The following is a 22,175-nucleotide window of genomic DNA, read 5'->3' as shown; positions in this document are numbered from 1 at the left end:
AGGGTGGAGTAAGGAACTAGACTTTGAAGTTCAACTAGAGGATGTTATAGGACAAATAGATAGGCCAGAGGAAATGGTGAGGTAGAAGGGGGAGATGTCTGAGGTTCAGATGCTGGAGGTGAAGAAGTTCTGAGGTTCGAGTGCTGGCCAGGCCCAGGGCACAGCCATCTGGAGGAATGGGATAGGATAGGTCCCTGAGAGGGTTTTAGTTATTCAGCAAGGGACTATTGGCAGCCCTCTCTGTACCAGGCACTATTCTGGGCACAGAAGAATGATGTGGCATTCAGATGTGTGTGAGGTAGCCAAGGCATCAGTAACAGTATTTTGTCACAATACAGAGAAATGCAATGATAATAATAATAGTAAACAGTGATTATGCTTATAATATGTGCCAGTCTCAGTGCAAATCAACCTACTGATTTAGTTACCATTTATTATTCCTATTTTATACACAGAGAATTGAGGTTGAGAGGTTCACATTGTCCCTGATCACACAGTTGATCAGAGAGGCCAGGAATTGGAATGCTGGTGGCTTGGGTTTAGGGCCTACTCCAAAACATTAGATGTCTCTATCTGTAAATAGATGACATATAAACAATAAGGTAGATTGGTAGATAAATAGACAGATACCGGTTCCCATAAGCAACAAGAAGGAAAGGCAGTCATTAGCTTCAGGCTCAAGTGGGATGATTTCTCTGCTTCTCTTTCCTTGACTGCAAATATTGTTTTTTACATGTTCGTTGTCCTTGACTTCAGGTGTCTTAGAGCTGTTTCTTTTTTTTTGAGACGGAGTCTGGCTCTGTCGCCCAGGCTGGAGTGCAGTGGCCGGATCTCAGCTCACTGCAAGCTCCGCCCCCCGGGTTTACGCCATTCTCCTGCCTCAGCCTCCCGAGTAGCTGGGACTACAGGCGCCCGCCGCCTCGCCCGGCTAGTTTTTTGTATTTTTTAGTAGAGACGGGGTTTCACCGTGTTCGCCAGGATAGTCTCGTTCTCCTGACCTCGTGATCCGCCCGTCTCGGCCTCCCAAAGTGCTGGGATTACAGGCTTGAGCCACCGCGCCCGGCGAGCTGTTTCTTTAAACTCCGGCTACCCTGCAAGATCAGGATTACCCAATAAAATAGGAGAGCACCCATTAAACTTGGATTTCAGATTTAAAAAAAAAAAAAAAAAAAAAAGTTATGCTTCTCTATATAAGTATGTCCCATCCCATGTGGTATTTATTTGAAATTCAAATTTAATTGAGCCTCTTATTTTTATTTGCTAAATCTAGCAACCTTACACCAGGAGGTCTTCATTACCCTCATTGAGGTAATTAATTTGTAATTCAAAATTTCAGGGTCTTGCTGATGTGTTGTCAGATCTCTGAAGGTCAGTGGCTCTGAGGGCGAGACCTGAAGTTTGTTGTTTTGAGTTCTGTTTCGTTTGCTGAACTCTCCTTCCCACTTTTCCTTGGATGGTGTGAAGATGGGATGTGTGTGTGTCCAGAGAGACAGGGCTGGTGGGTAAAGTTCCTGTTAGAGCTGGCAGAAAAGAGGTTTTTTTGTTTTTGTTTTTGTTTTTGTTTTTTTTAAAAAGACAGAGTTTTGCTCTTATTGCGCAGGCTGGAGTGCAATGGCGCGATTTCGGCTCACTGCAACTTCCGCCTCCTGGGTTCAAGTGATTCTCCTGCCTCAGCGTCCTGAGTAGCTGGCATTACAAGCATGCGCTGCCATGCCTGGCTAATTTTGTATTTTTAATAGAGACGGGTTTCTCCATGTTGGTCAGACTGATCTCAAACTCCTGCTTTCAGGTGATCCACCTGCCTCAGCCTCCCAAAGTGCTGGGATTACAAGCGTGAGGCACCGCACCCAGCCCAGAAAAGAGTTTTAAGACAAGGGAATCTTTCCCCAGCAAAGGCCCACGTTACGTGGCAAGAAGGTGTTAAAGCAGGTGGAAGGGATTCCAGAAATATTCTGAAGGGTTAACAAAAATGGGCCTGTTGCCAAGAACATAAGCCACAGCACAGCTAGTTGGAAAACTATGTAGTGGATGCATCATTTATCAACTACAATGTTAGGACCAAATATCCAAGACCAAATAACTGGCAGTTAGAATTGGCCCGGTTGTTCCTCTTGAATTTAGTGGTTAACAAATAAGATATTGAGTGCGTACTGTGTGTCAAGCACTTGCTGGGCACTGGAGAAACTGAGATAAATAGGGTTAAGGCTTCCCTCCTGGTTCACTGAAGGAGACAGAAATACACTTATTAAAGGATGTTGTGAATAGTGTGACAGATAAAAGTATGAACAGAATGCTGGACCGGTGTTTCTTGCAAAACCTACTTATAATGAGGTTAAGTTCAGTCAAACACATTTTTTTTTTTACCATTGATCCCCCGTGATGATTTTTATTTGATCAAACGTGATTGTAATTTTCTCAAATTGGTTGCTTTTCTTAAAAAAAAATGAAAACACATTTACACATATTTTGAATACATGAAGCCATGTGTAAATATTGGCCTTCTGGGAAAATCTAGCTTATTGCCTGCTTTTTTTGTAAATAAAGATTTATTGCAACATAGCCACACTGATTGATATACTGCTGATGGCCACTTCTGTGCTATCATGGCAGAACTGAGTATCTGCCTCAAAGACCATATGGTCTTCAAAGCTGAAAATATTTACTATCTAGTCCTTTAAGAAGATGTTTGCTGACCAAGGAGAGTGGCTCATGCCTGTAATCCCAACATTTTGGGAGGCCAAGGCTGGATGATCGATTTAGCCCAGTAGTTCAAGACCAGCCTGAGCAACATGGGAGACCCTGTGTCTACAAAAAAATTTTATAAATTAGCTGGGCATGGTGGCACACCCATGTGGTCCCAGCTACTCGAGAGGCTGACGTGGGAGGATCACTTGAGCCCAGGAGGTCGAGGCTGGAGTGAACCGTGATCACGGCACTGCACTCCGGCCTTTCCAGCCTGGGTGAGACAGGAGACCCCGCCTTAAAAAAAAAAAAAAAAAAATGGGCAGCAGCAGCTTGCCGACCTTTAAACTACGACAGCAGTACTTTATTGTTGATTTCGTTCTTGCAATTTTCCTTTCGGGTTTATGTGTTCTTTCAGTTTATTTCTTGGCAGGGACAAATCTTTGCTTTTAATTTTAATAAATGAAACAAACCTAATAAGACACCTTCCCGTTGAAAAGAGTCCGCTAGAACTTTAAAATCACGCACATGGGCCATATGGGCGGCTTTGTGTTGCTCCTGACAACCAACGCAGATGTCTACTGAGAGCCAAATGGTGGGTGGTGCCGGCTGGGAGGTGCGCAGGGAGCGCGGAGGAGTCCAGGTGTTTGGTAGCAGCTGAGGTGGATGGAGGGCGGCGTTTCTGAGACGAGCATCACACAAACTGTGAGTTTTTATTACTTCATTAATTTAAGCTCCAGTGACGATTTAACTTCTGCTATAACCACACATTAATAAATGAACCTACCATTAGAACTTAGTTATTTAGAATCTATATTGTTTTCTATCTGGCAAACATTTAATAAGCTCACTTCCTTTTCCTTGGTCTGGTTAGACTCAACCAGCAGTCGGTTCCTACTTGGGGCTTATGATGACAAAGATAAAGCAGACACTGCTCTTGACCTCAGAGCGTTTACACTGGAAATGAGACAGAGGATTGTTAAAGAGTCCAAGCCAGGCGCAGTGGCTCACGCCTGTAATCCCAGCACTTTGGGAGGCCGAGGCGGGTCGATGACGAGGTCAATAAATCGAGACCATCCTGGCCAGCATGGTGAAAACCCGTCTCTACTAAAAATATAAAAATTAGCCGGGTGTGGTGGCACGCGCCTGTAGTCCCAGCTACATGCGAGGCTGAGGCAGGAGCTTGCAGTGAACCGAGATGGTGAGGCTGTACTCCAGCCTGGGCGACAGAGCCAGACCCCATCTCAAAAAAAAAAAAAAAAAAAGAAAGAAAGAAAAAGAAAAGAGTCCAATCACTGATAGAATTAAACAGAGGGACACTTAATTCAAACTGGAAGGTGAGCAAAGACTTTCACGTGGCAAAGAGTCGAGACTTAGAAGATAAATCAAAGTGTCAACAAAACGAAAAGAGGTTGAAAAGGCTTTTTCCACCAGAGAAAGTTTTGGCAGAGGCATGGAGTGATGCAATAGCATGGAGCTACAGGGAAATAATCAGCACGTTGGTGAAAACTGAGGTAGGAGTATTTGGGTGTGTGGCTGGAGAGCTAGTAAGGAGCTGAGTCATAGTGGACTTTAGCTTTAACTTGAAGATGATGGGGAGTTATGTAGGCAGATGTGCCTTTTACATTGATCCTTCAAAGGGAGGAAATACTGGAGGCCATGAGTTCAGTTCAGAGGCTACTGTAATAGTCCTAGCTGAGAGATGGAGGAAGACAATAGTGGGGACCGAGAAGGGGAATATAGGGGAAAAATGAGAAATGTACCCACTCCTCTTTAATTGCAGACAGACAATTCACTGTCATTTATGTTTAATAGTTCTCATTTTGAAATATTTATATTCACATCTATTACCTACAAAACAGGAAATAAACAAAATTGTCTTTTAGTACAATACAAAATTCCAAAGAAAGAAATGGTTTTCAAAAACTTTGCACCTTGGTACTCAATTTGAAGGATGTAGAAGCAGGAATAGCTACAGTCCTTAGGCTAGCACCAAGTCCTATTCTAATTAGGTTTTTCACCTTTACTCGTGCCATCAGAGATTGTTTTCAGTTCTCTGTTCTCACTTCCAGATATCTACTTTTTCTTTAACAAATTAGCACCTAAGGCTTATTAATTCCACCAGCAGATGGTCCTGACACATATAAGTCTCACCATGAAAACGTTTGCATTTTTAATCAGGATGTTATTTGCCCACATGGATTCTTCCCCAGCCTGCATGAATAACTTGAGGTCTGAGGCATTTCAATGAGGCTCAGGTGGTCTGGCTATTGGCAAACATGACCTTCACCCTCCAGTCTCTCCAGCACTCCCCCATGCTGCACGCAGTGAATTCCAAATGCCAAGGAAAGAAATTGGGCTAATATCCCTATTGGAACGGATGTCTTGGAAAAGCGTGTTTGTTCTGATCCTGTAGCCGTGGAGGCTCTAGGGGAAAAGTGACTCTTTACCCTGTCCTAGTGGGAGATGGCAAGAGATGGGAGCCAATATCATGACTTTACCTTACATCAACCTGTCGCTGATGGTGTTTACTGTTAAGTGAATTTCAAACTCTTTGACTTGCCATGACAAGGCTAGTGAGAACAGTATAGACCACTCAAAATGAGCCACTTCTGAAACGCCTCTTACACAGCAATTTATACATAACCATTTAGACACTTTGGCAGCAAAAACATCCAGGTCACAGTAGCTCAATGGTTAGGCACATGTGTCTCCTGGTTGCTTCTAACCACATTGTCGATAGACACCCAGCTTCCTCCCCATGTTATTATTGTAGGCCTTGAGGATCTCTGCCAAATACTGTTCAGTCTAACCTATCTACAAGGTGCCATATGAGGGCTGACAGAGGGCTTAAGAAACATTTATATTTTCTTAGGTCAGATAGTGTCCTAGACACTGCAGATAAAAAGACGTATTTCACACAAGCTCCATCCTCCTGGAACTCACAGTCTAGAGGGGAGGCCTCCCAGCTGTTAATGGTATATCTTGCAATGCAGTAGCTCCAACATGGCGGTGTTCTCATTCTGGATGAGGCCCAGAATGAGAATCCAGAGGTGGGATCAACAAACTCTGGTTTTGAAGGCTTCATGGAAGAAGTGATGATGATTATGGGTTCCCAAAGAATGACTATGAGTTCTACAAGGCAAGAAGGGAGGAAGAAGTTCCCAATCCACCAAGGAGGCCACATGGGCTACTTCGTGTTGCTCCTGAAACACATATACCAAGGGCCAGATAATGGTACCAGCTCAGGGAAGTGTGGCAAGGAGCTGCACAGAGCGCAGGTGATCTACGGCTGCTGAGTTGGAGGGAGCAGTCTCTGAAGCGAGCATCACACCAAGCACTGAAGAGCCGGCCACCTTTGTGGGGGGGAGCTCCCTGCTTCTGTTCCTGCCTCCTAAGGAGAGGCAACGTCCACAATGCCGACTGTCTAGGTTCTGGTTTGAAAGAGATCAGACAGGGTGCTTCAAGCCTCCCCAAAAGGACAGTTTTCTGGGGACAGGCCTTTTCTGTCACTTCTTCCTTCAGCGGCTGATTTTCAAATTTTGGTGTTCATAAGACTCTCCCGGTGCAGCAGTTCTCCGAGTGTGTTCTAGAGACCAGCAGCATTGGCATCACCTGAGAACTTGTTAGAAGTGCAGATTTTCAGACCCCACCCAGACTTATTCAATTAGAGACTCGAAGAATGGAGCCTGCTCCTCTGTGACTTAATGAGCCCTCCATGTGCCTCTGATTCTGACCTAAGGTGTTCATTAAAAATACAGTTTCCTGCCCAGGTATGGTGGCTCATGCCTGTAATCCGAATACTTTGGAAGGCCGAGGCTGGTGTATCGCTTGAGCCCAGGAGTTTGAGACCAACCTAGACAGCATGGCAAAACCCCATCTCTACAAAAAAAATACAAAAATTAGCTGGGCATGGTAGTATGCGCCTGTAGTCCCAGCTACTTGGGAGGCTGAAGGAGGAGGATGGCTTGAGCCCAGGAGAGGGAGGTTGCAGTGAGCTCAGATCACATCACAACACTCTAGCCTGGGTGACAGAGCAAGATTGTCTCCACCCACCCCCAACAACAACAACAACAACAACAACAAAAGCAGGTCTGAGATTCTGAATCATTCGAGTGACCAAACATTTTAAACATTTTGCCAATTATTGCACCACCTCCATGGGCCTTGCCTTCTCAGCCACACCCCTAAGCAGGCCTCAACTTTCCCTGACACTCCTCCCCACATTTCTGGGGTCACTTTCCCCTGAGCCTGGTATTCAACTCCTCACTATGCCATTTCCTATCGACTTCTCCAAACCTTAGTAACTGCAACTATAAAATGGAACAGTAATACAGATCACTATAAGACCATTCAGGCTTGTCAAGATTTAAGATGTCTTTGTGCCTATTACCCAGGGTTCAACCCTCTGCTAGTTATAGTGGATAATTATAGGTTATTACCCAGGGTTCAACCCTCTGCTAGTTATAGTGGATAATTATAGGTTAGTTAAGAAAACAAACCTGGAAATATATGGTGATCAATGTGTCCCCACTGATGGATCAAAACCGACTAAAACAACTCCAGAAAGCATTTAAAGAGTGTGCCATGTGGGAATTCTGGGCACTGTTACCTCCTTTCTCAGCCTTCAGCTTCCTGACCCAGGGCCATGTAGAATCAGCACTGTTTGGGTTCCTTCCTCTGGCCCATCTCTGCCCAGGACACACCTGTACTTGGTTCCACCTGTAGTTCATCACCCATCACAAAGGCCTCCAATCTGGATCCAGACTCATATGTGAAGATGTTAGGAAGAAGAACTTCTGTATAGATTGGGATATTTGATGGGATGGCCTTGTAGAAACCTTTCCAAACTTGAGAGACTAGGATTGACTTGGCATTACTTGAGTTGCTCTGAAGCCTTTGGCAGCAAACATCTCTTCAGAAAGTTCCTTCTTGATTCAGTGATCCCTTTCATGATTGAATTATGCTCAATGACTTTCTCAGCATATTTCCAGAATATTAAGTCTTCCTTCAAGAATGTATATTTGAACGAAATCCTGGCCTCTCTTTTAATATGGGGTGATATCTTAGCTCTATTATGCTTTTAAATTAGTTGGTTTCAAATGATGTATCCTGGATCAGGCCTCTGGAGCTTGAGATAATTTCTCTCTCTCTCTCTCTCTCTCTCTCACACACACACACACACTCTCTCTCTCTCTCTCTCTCTACCTATAAAATGATTATTCTAGAATGTAGGGGGGTGAGGAATTTGTGGCTCTCATTTGCTATAGAAAAGATAGTCTTGAATCCAAGTTCATGATTCACTCCAAGCTGGTGCAAAATGCTTTCTTCCTCAGATGGTAGCTGAGTGCTACCACTGGCAGCTTAAACAACCAAACGGGCACTGCCAGAAGTAAAGATAGCTGAACGTTAGCCTTAAAAGCTGTCTCTTGTGCAAGAAAAGTTTGAGGTAAGTCAAGCAAATTGCAAAGATCGGCAGGTGAGGAGGTGCTACCCTGTTCGGAGTGGTGAGAAAAAACATGGCAAAATGCTTGGATGAATCAACTTCCCTGCTGTGGGCGAGGAGATTTTGATGAAGCATCCATACTTTTAAGGGATATAAGACTGATGTGTCTGTGTGTATTGCTTCGCAGCTAAATTGAATATTCCATAAATTCTGAACACCTCTTAGCCAAGAAGCAGCATCCCTGTTCTTCTTTTCACTGAGGCATGTGTGTGTGAGTTCATCAGAGGATGCCACAGTGGTAGTCAAAACACAGAATCCTCCAGGGTCTCAACTCCAGGCTTCTCTATATAACTGATGACTTCAATTTCTGTCTCAACGGAACCAGCTTTCTGCAAAACAAATCATCTTTCCTTAGATGTCTTTTAGAGAACTTTTGGGTTCTTTGAAATCTTTACACTTGGCTTTAAGTCTATTATTTTTTAAATAAAAATAGTAAATGTTCACTGAAGAAGATGTGAAAAATAAAGTGGAAAGAAGAAAATACCTAGCCATACACCTTTCTCCCAAACACAGCCCACTGCTTCTCCTAAGCCTTTCTTTCTAGGCATAATGTTTTCTTTAGACTTACTTGAAGTCATATGGATACACATCTTTTCTTTTTAGCCGGAGTCTCACTCTGTCACCCTGGCTGGAGTGCAGTGGCATGATCTCAGCTCACTGCCACCTCCACCTCCCAGGTTCAAGCAATCCTCCTGCCCCAGCCTCCCAAGTAGCTGGGACTACAAGCACACGCCACCATGCCCAGCTAATTTTCGTATTTTTAGTAGAAACGGGGTTTCACCATGTTGGCCAGGCTGGTCTCGAACTTTTAATCTTGTGATCCCCCTGCCTCAGCCTCCCAAAATGCTGGGATTACAGGCATGAGCCACCACGCCCGACTGGATACACATCTTTAAAAATTGATTTCTTTCTCTCTGACATTACTGATTATAAATTACATTGTTAAATGTGCTTTGGTGGCATCACTTTTGATAGCTGCATCATAATTCCATCCATAATTTACTATAGTATCCCCCAACTTTGGACAGTTCTGACCCATTTTGGCTATAATGAATAATGCTGATAATAATTGGAAAATTGGTAACAAAAATAAAGTTGCCTGTAAGAGATCCTATTCCTTTACTTCATTTACTCATCCAACATATTTTTTACTCCCTGCCCCACACTAGCCACAGTGCCGTGTCTTGGGAATTCATTGATGGACACAGCAGGCATGGCTCCTGCTTTTATCCATTTTACTTTTAATAGTTTACAGGCAACCTAACTGGGGGAGGAACCCTCTCTGGTTGCCATTGTAGAAACAAGGAACACCTGGAAACCAGTCTCATAAACTGAAAGCTCAGGTCGGGCGCCGCGGCTCATGGCTATAATCCCAACACTTTGGGAGGCTGAAGCAGGCACATAGCTTGAGCCCAGGAGTTGGAGACCAGCCTGGTGAGACCTTGTCTCTACAAAAAATATCTAAATAAGTAAATTATCAGAAAGCTCAGGATTTGATTTTTTAGAATAAGCCTTTCTTTTTTACTGCTAAAGGCCAACTTTCTTCCTTCACAGTACGTTTGTTTGTTTATTTATTTATGACAAGTTCTGACTCCATCACCCAAGCTGCAGTGCAGTGGCACAATCTCAGCTCACCGAAACCTCTGCCTCCTGGGCTCAAGCCATCTTCCCACCTCAGCCTCCCAAGTAGCTGGGACTACAGGTGTGCACCACCATGCCTGAGTAATTTTTGTATTTTTTGTAGAGATGGGGTTTTGCCATGTTGGCCAGGCTGGTTTCAAACTTGTGAGCTCAAGTGATCTGCCCGTCATGACCTCTCAAAGTGCTGGGATTACAGGCGTGAGCCACTGAGCCCGGCCTTTCACTGATGTCTAAATTTCTAACTGAGGTCTAAGTTTCTAACTGAGGTCTGAACAAGCAAAAACTTGCTTCTAGGATGGCAGAGCTCCTCTAAGTCCTGGAACTTTGGGCACCCACCCCAAGCTCAGAGGTGCACATGACCATGAAAAGCAGAGGGTTTCCTTTCCCACTAGCCAAACATTTCCCAGCGGCCACCCATAGCACCAGCGTGCCCTCTTGTCACCCTTGTAGCACAGCCTCTGAGAATGGGTTGGATGGTTTGTCCTTGGAGGTGGAGGCTGTGCACGGCCTAATGGGGCCCAGCTGTAGGCAGCTCTGCACTCGCTCTCATCCTCTCTCAGGTGAAGAATTTAGGCCATAGGGCCCACAGCACCAGGCTGTACTTCATTTCCCCCATTCTATGCGCTCTTTCTTTCTTCTCTCAGTCTCTAACTGCTTTGTTTTTATGTGAAACTCTGCAATGTGAGAAGAGAATAAGTTGTCCTGAGAAGCCAGGCACTGTTGAGTGCTGCCATTCATCCTCTGCTTATTCTGAAACCAGCTTGTCTGCCCCAAGTTGTTATTTTATACACTTGACTTGATTTTAATTAACAACAAATCACAACCTTATACAATAAGCTCTTAAACCAGTTTATTTCACCAACTTTGGAATATTAAAGGAAATCTTTCAGTGTTCTGTAGGGAAATTAGATACCAGCATTAAGATGTTCCATTAAGAGGCAGGGACAAATGACTTCACTTGGCTGCTTAAACTAGATGTGGGCTGGGTACAGTGGCTCACACCTGTAATCTCAGCACTTTGGGAGGCTGGATCACTTGAGGTCAGGAGTTCAAGACCAGCCTGACCAACATGGTGTAACCCTGTCTCTACTAAAACTACAAAAATTAGCTGGGCGTGCTGTCGGGTACCTGTAATCCCAGTTACTCAGGAGGCTGAGGCAGGAGAATCACTTAAACCCAGGAGGCGGAGGTTGCAGTGAGCCGAGATGGCTCCACTGTACTCCAGCTTGGGTGACAAAGCGAGACTCAATCTCAAACAAACACACAAAACCAGATGTGTTTACTCAGGAGTGAGTGTGCTAGAGCAAGGAGGGACTGGCAGCACACATCCAGAACCGGCACCAAAGCTCCACCTTGGGGTCCACTCTTCTTCCCAAAGAACTCAGTGAACAAGAGCAGATGGGCCATTCCCCTGATAAAGGAGAACACAAGGATCCAACCATGGGCAGAATGATTCTTTTGCCAGCCTCCACTCTCTACTTCAGTCGGCTAGTAACTGTAACTGTCTATAAATCCTTCCAATACCCAAACTGCAAATGCTAAGGAATGTTCACCACTTATTGAAATTAATCATTTTGGTGAGTTTTTCCATGAACCCTTTATTTTCCCTACAACCAGTCACCAGGTGGTTTATCCAATCATGAGTTACTTCATTTGAGAGAAACCTAAATTTACTAAGAAAATTGTTTGATCTAAATCAAGGATTGGCAAACTACAGCCGCGCGCCAAATCTGGCTTGTTGCCTGTTTTTGTAAATGAAGTTTTACTGGAGCACAGCCACGCTCATTCATTAGCACATTTTCTGTGGCTACTTTCACACTACAATGGCAGAGTTGAAGAGTTGAAACAGAAACCATTTGTCCCTCAAATATTTACTACCTGGCCCTTTACAGAAAAAGTGTGTTGAGCCCTGATCTAAATAACTGTTCACTTTAAGGATAAATTTGACAAAGTGCATTAATTATACACTGAAGAATCACAAACCATTGCTGAGAGAAGTTAAAGAAAGCCTAAATAAATGGAGTGATATGCTATGTTTATAGATAAGAAGACTTCATATTATTAAGATGTCACTTTTCCCCAAATTAACTTATAACTCAACACAATATCACCCCAAATCCCAGCTACCTATTTTTGTAGAAAATTATCAGCTGAATCTAAGATGTATATGAAAATGCAGAGGACCTAGAATAGCCTAAACAACTTATTAAAAAATTTTGGGCCTTATACAAATGGTCTCATGGTTTACAATAAAGCTACAGTAATCAAGACAGTATTGTATTAGCATAAAGACAGACAAATAGATCAATAAAACCAAACAGATACTCCAGAAATAGACCCAACTATATATAGCAACTAATTTCCAGCAGAAATGCCAAGACAAGTCAATGGGGAAAGGATTATTTACTTCAACAAATGATGCTGGAACAATTGAATAGCCATAAGTAAGTGACCACTGGGCTGAACCTAAGTGCTCTGAATGGTGAACAGACCTAAGAAAATGCATATTGGGTGAAATAATTTGCCTTTTCTATAGTCTTTTTTATACTAAAGAGCTAAAGTTCCCTCTGAAAATTCTCTATTAACTTAGATACTCACGTGGAAACATGGAGTCTTGAAACATTAGAGCTAAGCAGAACATTGTACAATCTCATTTGTGTCCCTTATTATACCAGAAAGAAATTCAAAACTCATAGGGTTGAAGAGATTGTCCAAAGTCAGTTAAGGGATGGCTGATATGAAATTAAAATTTAAGACTAACTGGAAAGAACACTTGTAACTCAGTACCTTTCCAATATGTCAATAATGAACATGCATAATAAAACAATCAGGCAAGCAGGCATGGTGGCATGCTTCTGTAGTTCCAGCTACTTGGGAGGCTGAGGTGGGAGGATCGCTTAGACCCAGGTGTTTGAGACCAGCCTAGGCAACATAGCAAGACCCCATCTCTTAAAAAATACAAACAACTGAATCAGCCAAAGAACAGAATGACTGAAGCAACAGAAATGCTTGTGGTCTTCTGAGTAAAAGCCCTGCCTTGTAATATAGAAAACTAAACCCAATGACAGATCCCCGGGGACTCAATCCTGGACACATATGGCATATCATAAGAACTTTCAATATTACCTCATAGTTAGCAGTTACAAAGAGATCTTTGATATTACTTTTTGGTGCTGGAATTGGTGGAAACAACTTGATCCATAAATGACATCTGAAAACAGAGTAAAGAAGGAATTAGGTGAGCATGAGTATACCTTTTGTCTCTAAATATCTACTCTAAAAATTGACCTGGTTAATTCTAGAACCTGCTGTTTTGTAAATTCAAAATCTTTATGTACCAAGACTTCCAAAATTATAGGTGAAGACTTTGTGGGTACCACAAGGCTTTGTTGTGGCTTCTGAGTCATCCAGGGAAGACCAAATGGGAAAATGCTTTGTGTCAGTGGGTGTTACGAGGCCTAATCTCTCAAAATGAACTTTCAAGTGTGTGATGTTGTGCCGTTTCCTGCAATGCTGATTGAAGCATTCCTTCCTCAACTGTGTTTACTCACAGGGTTTACTTAATTTTGTTTTTTTTGAGACAATGTCTTGCTCTGTCACCCAGGCTGGAGTGCAGCGGCATCATCACAGCTCATTGCAACCTCCATCTCTTGGGCTCAAGCAATTCTCTTGCCTCAGCCTCCTGAGTAGCTGGGACTACAGGCACATGCCACTGTGCTCAGCTAACTTTTGTATTTTTTGAAGATACAGGGTTTCACCACGTTGCCCAGGCTGGTCTCGAACTCTTGACCTCAAGTGATCCTCCAACCTCGGCCTCCCAAAGTGCTGAGATTACAGATGTGATCCCCAGCCGAGTTTATTTGCTTTTCATCTCCTTTGTACTGCCTTCCCCCAACCTGTAGATGCCATCTAAATATAACGTTTATAATATAGTAAAGCTGTTTAATAGAAAAGTCATTTTCTTTTCTTTTCTTTCCTTTTTTTTTTTTTTTTTTTGAGATGGAGTCTCACTCTGTTGCCCAGGCTGGAGTGCAGTGGTGCGATCTCGGCTCACTACAACCTCTGCCTCCCAGGTTCATAGCTGGGACTACAGGCGTGTACCACCACGCCCGGCTAATTTTTTGTATTTTTAGTAGAGATGGGTTTCACCACATTAGCCAGGATGGTCTCGATCTCCTGACCTCATGATCTGCCCGCCATGGCCTCCCAAAGTGCTGGAATTACAGGTGTGAGCCACCGTGCCCAGCCCTTATAAAACTCATTTTCTAAATTATGAAAGGGCCAAGACAAAACATGTTTTTAAGTCTCCTAAAAGGTCTTGTGCCTTACTGAATGCTAAAATGGGTAAGGGGTACTTATGGGCTATTTGCAGGCTCTAGGATAGGACACCAGATCCACATGCGATTTCTAGAATCTGTGTTTGACCTAATAGCCATCAGCCACTCAGAGGCCTGGTGACCTGATAGTTGAGGATGATGATGTGCAGGCATTCTGGTGATTTTAACCTTCCTGAGCTGTGAAAAGCCTATGCCGACAGCTTACCCAAGACAGCCAAGGACTGAGTGGAAGACTGAGAAGGAATCAAAAGAACCTGCAAGTAGAAACCTTCACAGATATTAAAAGCTGTCGACAACTTCAAGTAGGAGTGAGTGATAGCCGAGGGCTGCGTTGTGCTCTGTCCAACTTCTGTAAATCACCTCTGATGTTTCCACTTTTGATTTGACCTACACTCATCTTGGACAGGTCATCCAGGCACAAAAATACCATAATTTTACCAGATAATAAGCACCTTCTGCCTACCGGAGGCATGGTAAGCCTGTAAAAATGCAGTACTCAGACCCCACTGCAGGTACCCAAATACTTACATTCTACAGATGAGCAAGAGAATTAACAAGATGAAGCAGATGGTTGCCATAAGCACAATGAGAAACCACTCTCTCAAGGGCTTGTGTTCATCTTTTCCTGGTGGAAAACAAAAAAGAAAGAAAGAAGATAAAGTCCAAGTTAGAAGCAGCAGGTAAAAGAAATGATGAGGCTTGGGTCATCAGACAGCTCAGGTTTGAGTTGCTGGTGCTGGGTGGTGCTGGGCAAGTAACTTAATTTCCCTGAGCCTAAGATTTCTCGTCTGTTAAAGATGGGTAACAGCTATCTCACAAAGTTGATATAGGGTGAAATGAAATGGCGGCAGTGAGGCCACTTTTTTTTCTTAAAGAATTATTTATTCAATCAATCAGCAAATATTGATGGCGTTCATTCCATGCACTGTGCCACTTGAATCCTGAAGCTTATTTGTTTTTGGTACTAGTAAGGTTTTTAGATAGAAAATCCACAAAAAGATAAGCCTACTGAGTAACCCAGTTGCATCACAATCAAAATATTTTACGAAGTTGGAAATTAAACTTTTGGAGGAAGTAAAGAATGAGATAATACTTGTAGTGAACAATAAAGGTATTAGACCCTAAGTGCTTTTCAATCTTAAATACCTTCAAAGCACCCGTTACCATTTTACAGATAGGAAAAGAAGCAAACTGCCATTAAGTCAGTACAGAAAGTCAGTATTTTGTAAACCACTTATTCTCTGTTTAAATTTGCTTTGAATCTACATTCAAGGGACAGATTCTTCTAGGAACTTCTATGATAGCTTTGGGGTGTGTAATTTGTCTTTTAAGTACTAGAAAGGCATCCAAGACAAACTCAAGCCAGGTGGGGTGGCTCATGCCTGTAAATCCAAGCACTTTGGGAGGACAAGGCAGGTGGATCATTTGAGGCCAGGAGTTCGAGACCAGCCTGGCCAACATGGTGAAATCCCATCTCTACTAAAAATACAAAAATTAACCAGGTGTGGTGGCAGGCACCTGTAATCCCAGCCACTTGGGAGGCCGAGGCACAAAATCGCTTGAACAGAGGCAGTGGGGGTTGCAGTGAGCCGAGATTGTACCACTGCACTCCAGTCTGGGGGACAGAATGAGGCTCTGTCCCGCAACAGCTCCCCTGCAAAAAAAAACAAGAAAATAACTCAAGGCCATTTACCAAACAGTATTTAAAGAGGTTATGTGTTTGCTAACCTGCCTGATTGAATAAGGTAAATCCTGCGTCATCTCCCTGAATATGAGTTTCCTTTCTGTGGGAGAGGCTGCTCATTCACTGATTCCTTTATTCATCCATTTAACAAATATTTATTGGGCTCCTATTGTATGTTTGGAACTGTACAAATTACTGGGATTCAGTGGTCAAAAGATCACATATGGGTGCTCCCGTCATAGAGTCCATTAGGAAAGAATCACACTCAGCAAAAAGCAACACAAGCAATGATGTAATGACCAGTGTGCTAAATACCGTGGTGAGGTTTCAACCACACCGCACCAGGAGAAAAGGTTACCATCCCCAGTTTGCCATGATTTGCTTCCTCTAGAAAACAAGAAATACATAAGTGGAATTTTCAGGTCCTTGTTAATAGCCTAAGACTTCCCAAACCTCCAAAATACTTAAAACTCAAATCATTCAAGTAACAAGAAGGAGAGATGCCTTGGGATATAATCCTAGTGATTCCAGTCTTGCCTTGTTCTCTTGCTTTTGCTTTTTTGCCTCCTGAGGACCCTTACCCAAGCTTTATCTTCTGCCTCCCGAAAGTTTTAATCTCCTTCTTCATCTCTTCTGTTCTGCTTTCAAATATTCATGGAGTCCTTCATCTTGAATAAGCCATTACCTTGCTCTGCCGTCTGTCTCCACTGTCATCAAACACGTTCTTACTTTATTTCCCAGTCTAAATTATTGAATAAGAGCCAGGTGCGGTGGCTCACGCCTGTAATCCCAGCACTTTGGGAAGCTGAGGTGGATGGATCACCTGAGGTCAGGAGTTCAAGACCAGCCTGGTCAACATGGCAAAACCCTGTCTCTACTAAAAATACAAAAATTAGCAGGGCGTGCTGGCTCGTACTTGTAGTCCCAGCTACTTGGGAGACTGAGGTAGGACAATCGCTTGAACCTGGGAAATGGAGGTTGTGGTGAGCTGAGATCGCACCCTGGCATGCCAGCCTGGGTGACAAAAGCGAGACTGTCTCAAAAAAAAAAAAAAAAAGATTCGGGCCGTTTCATTTCCCATCTCTAACACTGCTTTTTTAATCACGGTGACTTTCTCCTAGTCTAATTCAAAAGACGCTAGTTTTCTTTTTCCAGCTTTATTTTTACTGACCTCCTTCCTGAATTTCAGACTGTGGATAGTTGAGCCCACCTTGAAACCGAGTCCTCAGCTTTATTGCCCCAATCTTCCTCTTCTTAGATGGCACTTCTCCCCATTTTAATTTTGACTTGCCCTCTCCACTCATCCTTTGACCCTTTGGTATTTTCCACTGTGGTCTATTCTTTGAACTTTGAAAAGTATGTTTATACCGCTTCATCTTTTAATTTTGGGAAATCTTTTCCTAGGTTTTTATTCCTGATCCTGCCTGATACTCAGCTCCAGGCCTAGATCTTAGCCTGTCCGTAGGTGAAACCTGCTCGGATATTTCTCAAGGCTGACAACATTCAAAACCAAATGCGTGCTCTTCTTCACATCAAAACCCCTTCTCTCAGTAACTGCCCATTTCAGTCTCAATCCTTCCAAGCCCCCAAACCTGAAGCCTTGAAGTCACTTTGACTCTTTCCATCCTTTACAGGCCCTGTCCCTTCTCCTCATTCCCTCGGTTCATGTCATTACTGTGTACCCAGTGATTAGTGCCAGACAGGCATGCTTTGTCCAGTGCTTTCATCCCTGCCTATTCTGGACACCTGGCTTCTAGTGTCAGCTTGCTGTGGAGGTGGTCATTCTGGGCCTTGGTTTCCTCATCTTAAAACATGGCAGTTGAAATATATAATCCTGCAGATCCTTCCCCAGCCAGCACCTTTTCTAGCACCACTCACTCAGTACAGGGTACTGTCACTTCATATATACATACCTTTAATAAAATTGGTTTTAGAAAAGGAGTGCCTTTTTGGGCCGGGTGTGTTGGCGTAATCCCAGCACTTTGGGAGGCCAATGGGCAGATCACTTAAGGTCAGGAGTTCGAGACCAGCCTGGCCAACATGGTGAAAGCCCGTCTCTACTGAAAATATTAAAATTAGCCAGGTGTGGTGGCGCCTGGCTGTCATACCAGCTACTAGGGAGGCTGAGGCAGGATCGCTTGAACCTAGGAGGCAGAGGCTGCAGTAAGCTGAGATCATGCCACTGCACTCCAGCCTGGGCTATGGAGCAAGACTCTGTCTCCAAAAAAACAAAAAAAGGAAAACAAAAGTAGTGCCTTTTTGCTGCTGGAACTTTAAAAGTTGTAATAAAATATAAACATTAAAAAAGAGAAATCAGTAGTCACTGGAAGTAACTAAGAGCTTATTTTCTATACATATTTTTACATTCCCTTTTTCTGAGTGCTTCTAGGTGCCCAGATACTGTGTAAAGTGCTTCACGTACATTCTCAATTCTCACAGCGATGCTTTGAGATGGACACTATTATTCTCACTGTACAGATGCAGGAACTGAGGCAGAAAAGGACAGAGTAAGTCAGCCCAGGCCACCCAGCAAGGAAGTGAGGGAGCCCAAACAGTCCGTGCTCTTAGCCTTGATGCAGGAATCCCATTCCTCTCCCTCCCTCTGCAAAACTGAGGGCACATTGAATACACAGGAACTTCACTTCACTTATTCTAAGCATTGCTTTTCCTTGAGAACTCTCCTGAGCATCATCCCTATAGCTCTCTGTGCTTCACTGTGGGAAGCCCTGTTCTATTGTTTGCATCCCCGCTGCCTGATAAGGCTAAGTGTGCAGGCAGCTTCTCTAATTAAAGGTGGCTGCTTTGCAAACTACCGTTCCTCCTGACATTCCCCAAACTCTAGGTGAGACTGAAGCACTTGATTAAAAACCTATGACTATACTATTTATTTATTTATATGAGATAGAGTCTTGCTCTGTCACCCAGGCTGGAGTGCAGTGGCATGATCATAGCTCCCTGCAGATCCTGACTCCTGGGTTCAAGCAATCCTCTCGCCTTAGCCTCCCAAGTAGCTGGGACTACAGGCACGCATCACCGTGCCTACCTAATTTTTAAAATCTTTTGTAGAGATGGGGCCTCAGTATGTTGCCCAGGCTGGTCTCAAGCTCCTAGACTCAGGCAATTCTCCTGCTTTGGCCTCCCAAACTGCTGAGATTACAAGCGTGACCAACTGTGCCTAGCCCTATGGCTATAGTTATTTTTTTTTCAAGTTTTATTTTGAAATATACTTATGTCTATTGTTTTACAAAAAAGCATTCGCCACATTTTGTTAAATAATGGAAAATGGACCCTTAAAGTGGCAAAGCTTTTATTTTCCTAAATCCTACAGATACTCGATGGTTCCAGGATTAATATTCAGTTCTCTGGATTGGAGCTGAGTGCTCTGTTAGACTTCGTTTTTACTGCATTCTCTCTTAGGTAATGTGAAGAGTAGCTGGGACAAACAAATACCAGCAAATCAAATACTGTCTTACTTTATCTCCCAGTCTGATTTCCTGAATAAGGCATTCAGCCTGCTTCATGGCTCCATCTCTCAAACTATTCCATGCTCGTAACCATTATGCAAGTATCCCGATAACCACATTCAGAAACTGTAGGTTCAGAGACATGGGATTCTAATTCAGCAAGTGGTACATCAGCAGAAAAAATGTTATCCTGTTTACAACTAGGTTAAACCAACAGAAAAAGTATGGTTCCTGCAGAAAGAAGGGGCAGTGTTGTAAATAATTATCAGGGTCACACTGTCAGTCACGTTTGGGTCTTAAATTGTGCAATACCCCCTAGCCTGATATGGCAAGTTCTGATAACAGTACCGTTTTCTTCTGACCATGATTACAAAAATCTTTTCAGTTAAACCACTCTCGAGTTATTCACTTCAGCCCTCATTTTGATAAGCGAAGATTCTCACTGAATTAGCAAAAATATAGAGGCAACCCTGATTTTATTTCATTAAGTGAAAAAAAGTTATTGATGCATACAAAGTACTACGTGAGAAGCAAGGTCATGGTCACTGCCGGGAGGGAGTTGGCACATTAGTCATTTCTCCTGGCCTGGCTTCTCCAGTTGCCCCAAATGCATTAGGGCTACTCACCTATAGCCAGTTGAAAACAGAACTAACCCCTGAGAACACAATCAAGGTCAGCTTTTCCTTGAAGAAAATATAAATTGGCAGGAAAATTTTGTGCAAGAAAAAGCTTTCACGTACTCATTGCCAAGTAGAAATTACTTGTGGATTACTTGTGGTCAGTTACTTATTTATGCCAAAAAAAAAAAAAAGCCACCCAGTAGATTAGTGAATTAAAGTAAGCACCTCCTCTGTTTTGCTGGAAGTAGAGCAAGGAGAGAGGATCCCACTGAGAGCATACATTCTTTGGGTCAAAATGATTAAGAATTTCAATACTTTAAAAGTTGGGAGATCCCATAATGTAGTCTTAGTTTGAATTCTGGGGTCTCCAACCTTGGAGATTTTAAAAACAAAATGTATTTCCAGGTAATTTGGCTCTTTTCTCTGACTCAAGGAGAATACCTTTCTTGCCATTAAAAAGGAAGTCACAGATGTTTCTTTTCAAGAAATCAATGGGCACTGCCATTTGGTTATGCAAAAATGGGTTTCAGAAAGAAGAAGTCACACAGCCTGTCCTTGTAAGGAGGACAAGCTCTCCAGACTCCCTATTTGATTCCTGGGTGCTTTTTAGGCATCGCTAACTTAGACCATTTGGGAAATTCAGTTTCTGGTGTCTGGGGACCTCAGTTTCCATTATTTTTGACATCTTAACCATTTGACCTTGCAAAGAAGCCAATAGTCTGCTATTCTTCTATGACCCTAGAATGTATATGGAGTGGGACATGGGGTGCAGGTGGGCTGAGACAGTGGCAACACAGAGGGCAGAAGGACTCCAGGTATTGCACCCAAACTAGTCCCAGCTCTGCCTCTGGGAGTTTTGTCAAGCCACTTCCCTTTTAGGGCTGCAGTCTCTCTTGCTCTAGAATTCTATGATCTATGAGGTTTACACTAATAGCTCTTAGGAGGTAAATTTGATTTGGAAGCCTGTTCCACCTTAAATTGTGCATGTAAGTATGAACTTTCAGTGCTTACATATTGATTTTGAATCTGATTTCAGACTCAACAATAGGTTTCCAGGGAAAAGAGCTAATTAGTAAATTGATGGGATGCTTCCAACGGAGCAGGCCTGCTGTGTTTTTAGAACCAGCAGGTGCTGAGAGAAGTTCAAATGGCACCAACAGGGTTGGGTAATTGAGAGGATGTCAATATGGTAGTCTATGATACAGGGTTTAACTAGCTTCCTGTGACTTGCCTCTGGTTGGAGGGGAGACTGTGGCATCATTCATGAATGAGCACCCCAAACCAGATCACAGGCTCCCAGTGCAAGCAAGTCAGGAGCAGACCTTTTGGGTGAGTGAGCTTTCGAGGCAGCTGTCAAATGGACTGTGGGAGGTACCTGGTTTAGAGAAATAAAAAGAGGACAGCAAAATGCAGCTTCAGTGAACAAAATGTGTAGTGTAGTGAAGGACCCAGATCAAACACACACAACCTGCACTATCTTCATCTGGTGGAACTGGGCTTGAATGAACTGAATAGAGAGAGGAAATGGAGACTGTGTATTTGTGTACATGTGTGTATTTGTGTGCATCATGCATGTATTTGTGTGCATGCATGTATTTGTGTGTGCATTCAGGATTAACTGGATGGTTCACTGCAGTTAATTTTACTGCTTGTTAAGTTTACTGCTTGTTTGCATTATCCCCCAGTAGGACTAGACTTGATGAAGTTGAGAGGGGAATTCCTCATGGCAGTCTTCTTCTCTGCAGGCTTTCCCACAAAGCACCAAGGGCCATGTACCTTCTAGGGCCCCCCAAGCAACCCAGAATTTTCTTCCCTGTAAGGGGCTGCTGGGCCTGTTTTATCAACCTGCTAAAGCAGATGAAAGCTGGCTGCAGAGCATGTGGTCATCACATAGAATTAAGCAACAAGGGTTAAAGAAGTTTAGTCCTAGACTGAGTGTGGTGGCTCAGGCCTGCAATCCCAGCACTTTGGGAGGCCAAGGTGGGTGGATCACTTGAAGTCAGGAGTTCAAGATCAGCCTGGCCAACATGGTGAAATCTTGTCACTACTAAAGATACAAAATTAGCCGGGCGTGGTGGTGTGAGTAATTCCAGCTACTCTGGTGGCTGAGGCAGGAGAATTGCTTGAACCCCCATGGGAGGTGGAGGCTGCAGTGAGCCGGGATCATTGTGTGACTGCACTCCAGCCTGGGGGACAGAGCGAGACTCTATCTTATTAAAAACAAAACAAAACAAAACAAAA

At 43.4% G+C, this 22,175-nt stretch overlaps 1 protein-coding gene across 1 annotated transcript in view; it reads right to left on the bottom strand.

Annotated features, from left to right (window-relative positions):
* Positions 1-6,698: 6,698 nt before the first annotated feature.
* Positions 6,699-22,175, bottom strand: part of IL5RA (interleukin 5 receptor subunit alpha) — a 38,439-nt gene continuing 22,962 nt past the window's right edge. The window contains exons 9-11 of the mRNA XM_021934226.2: positions 14,695-14,791; positions 12,956-13,040; positions 6,699-8,517 (exon numbers count right to left, since the gene is read on the bottom strand). Of these exons, the coding sequence (XP_021789918.1) occupies positions 8,431-8,517; positions 12,956-13,040; positions 14,695-14,791 (269 nt within the window). The 3' untranslated portion in view covers positions 6,699-8,430. The remainder of the gene's footprint in view (positions 8,518-12,955; positions 13,041-14,694; positions 14,792-22,175) is intronic.

This window comes from Papio anubis, chromosome 2, assembly GCF_008728515.1.
Source record: "Papio anubis isolate 15944 chromosome 2, Panubis1.0, whole genome shotgun sequence".
NCBI classification, from domain to species: Eukaryota; Metazoa; Chordata; class Mammalia; order Primates; family Cercopithecidae; genus Papio; species Papio anubis.
The sequence above is the reverse complement of the archived record's forward strand: the minus strand, read 5'-3'. Positions and strand labels throughout refer to the sequence as shown.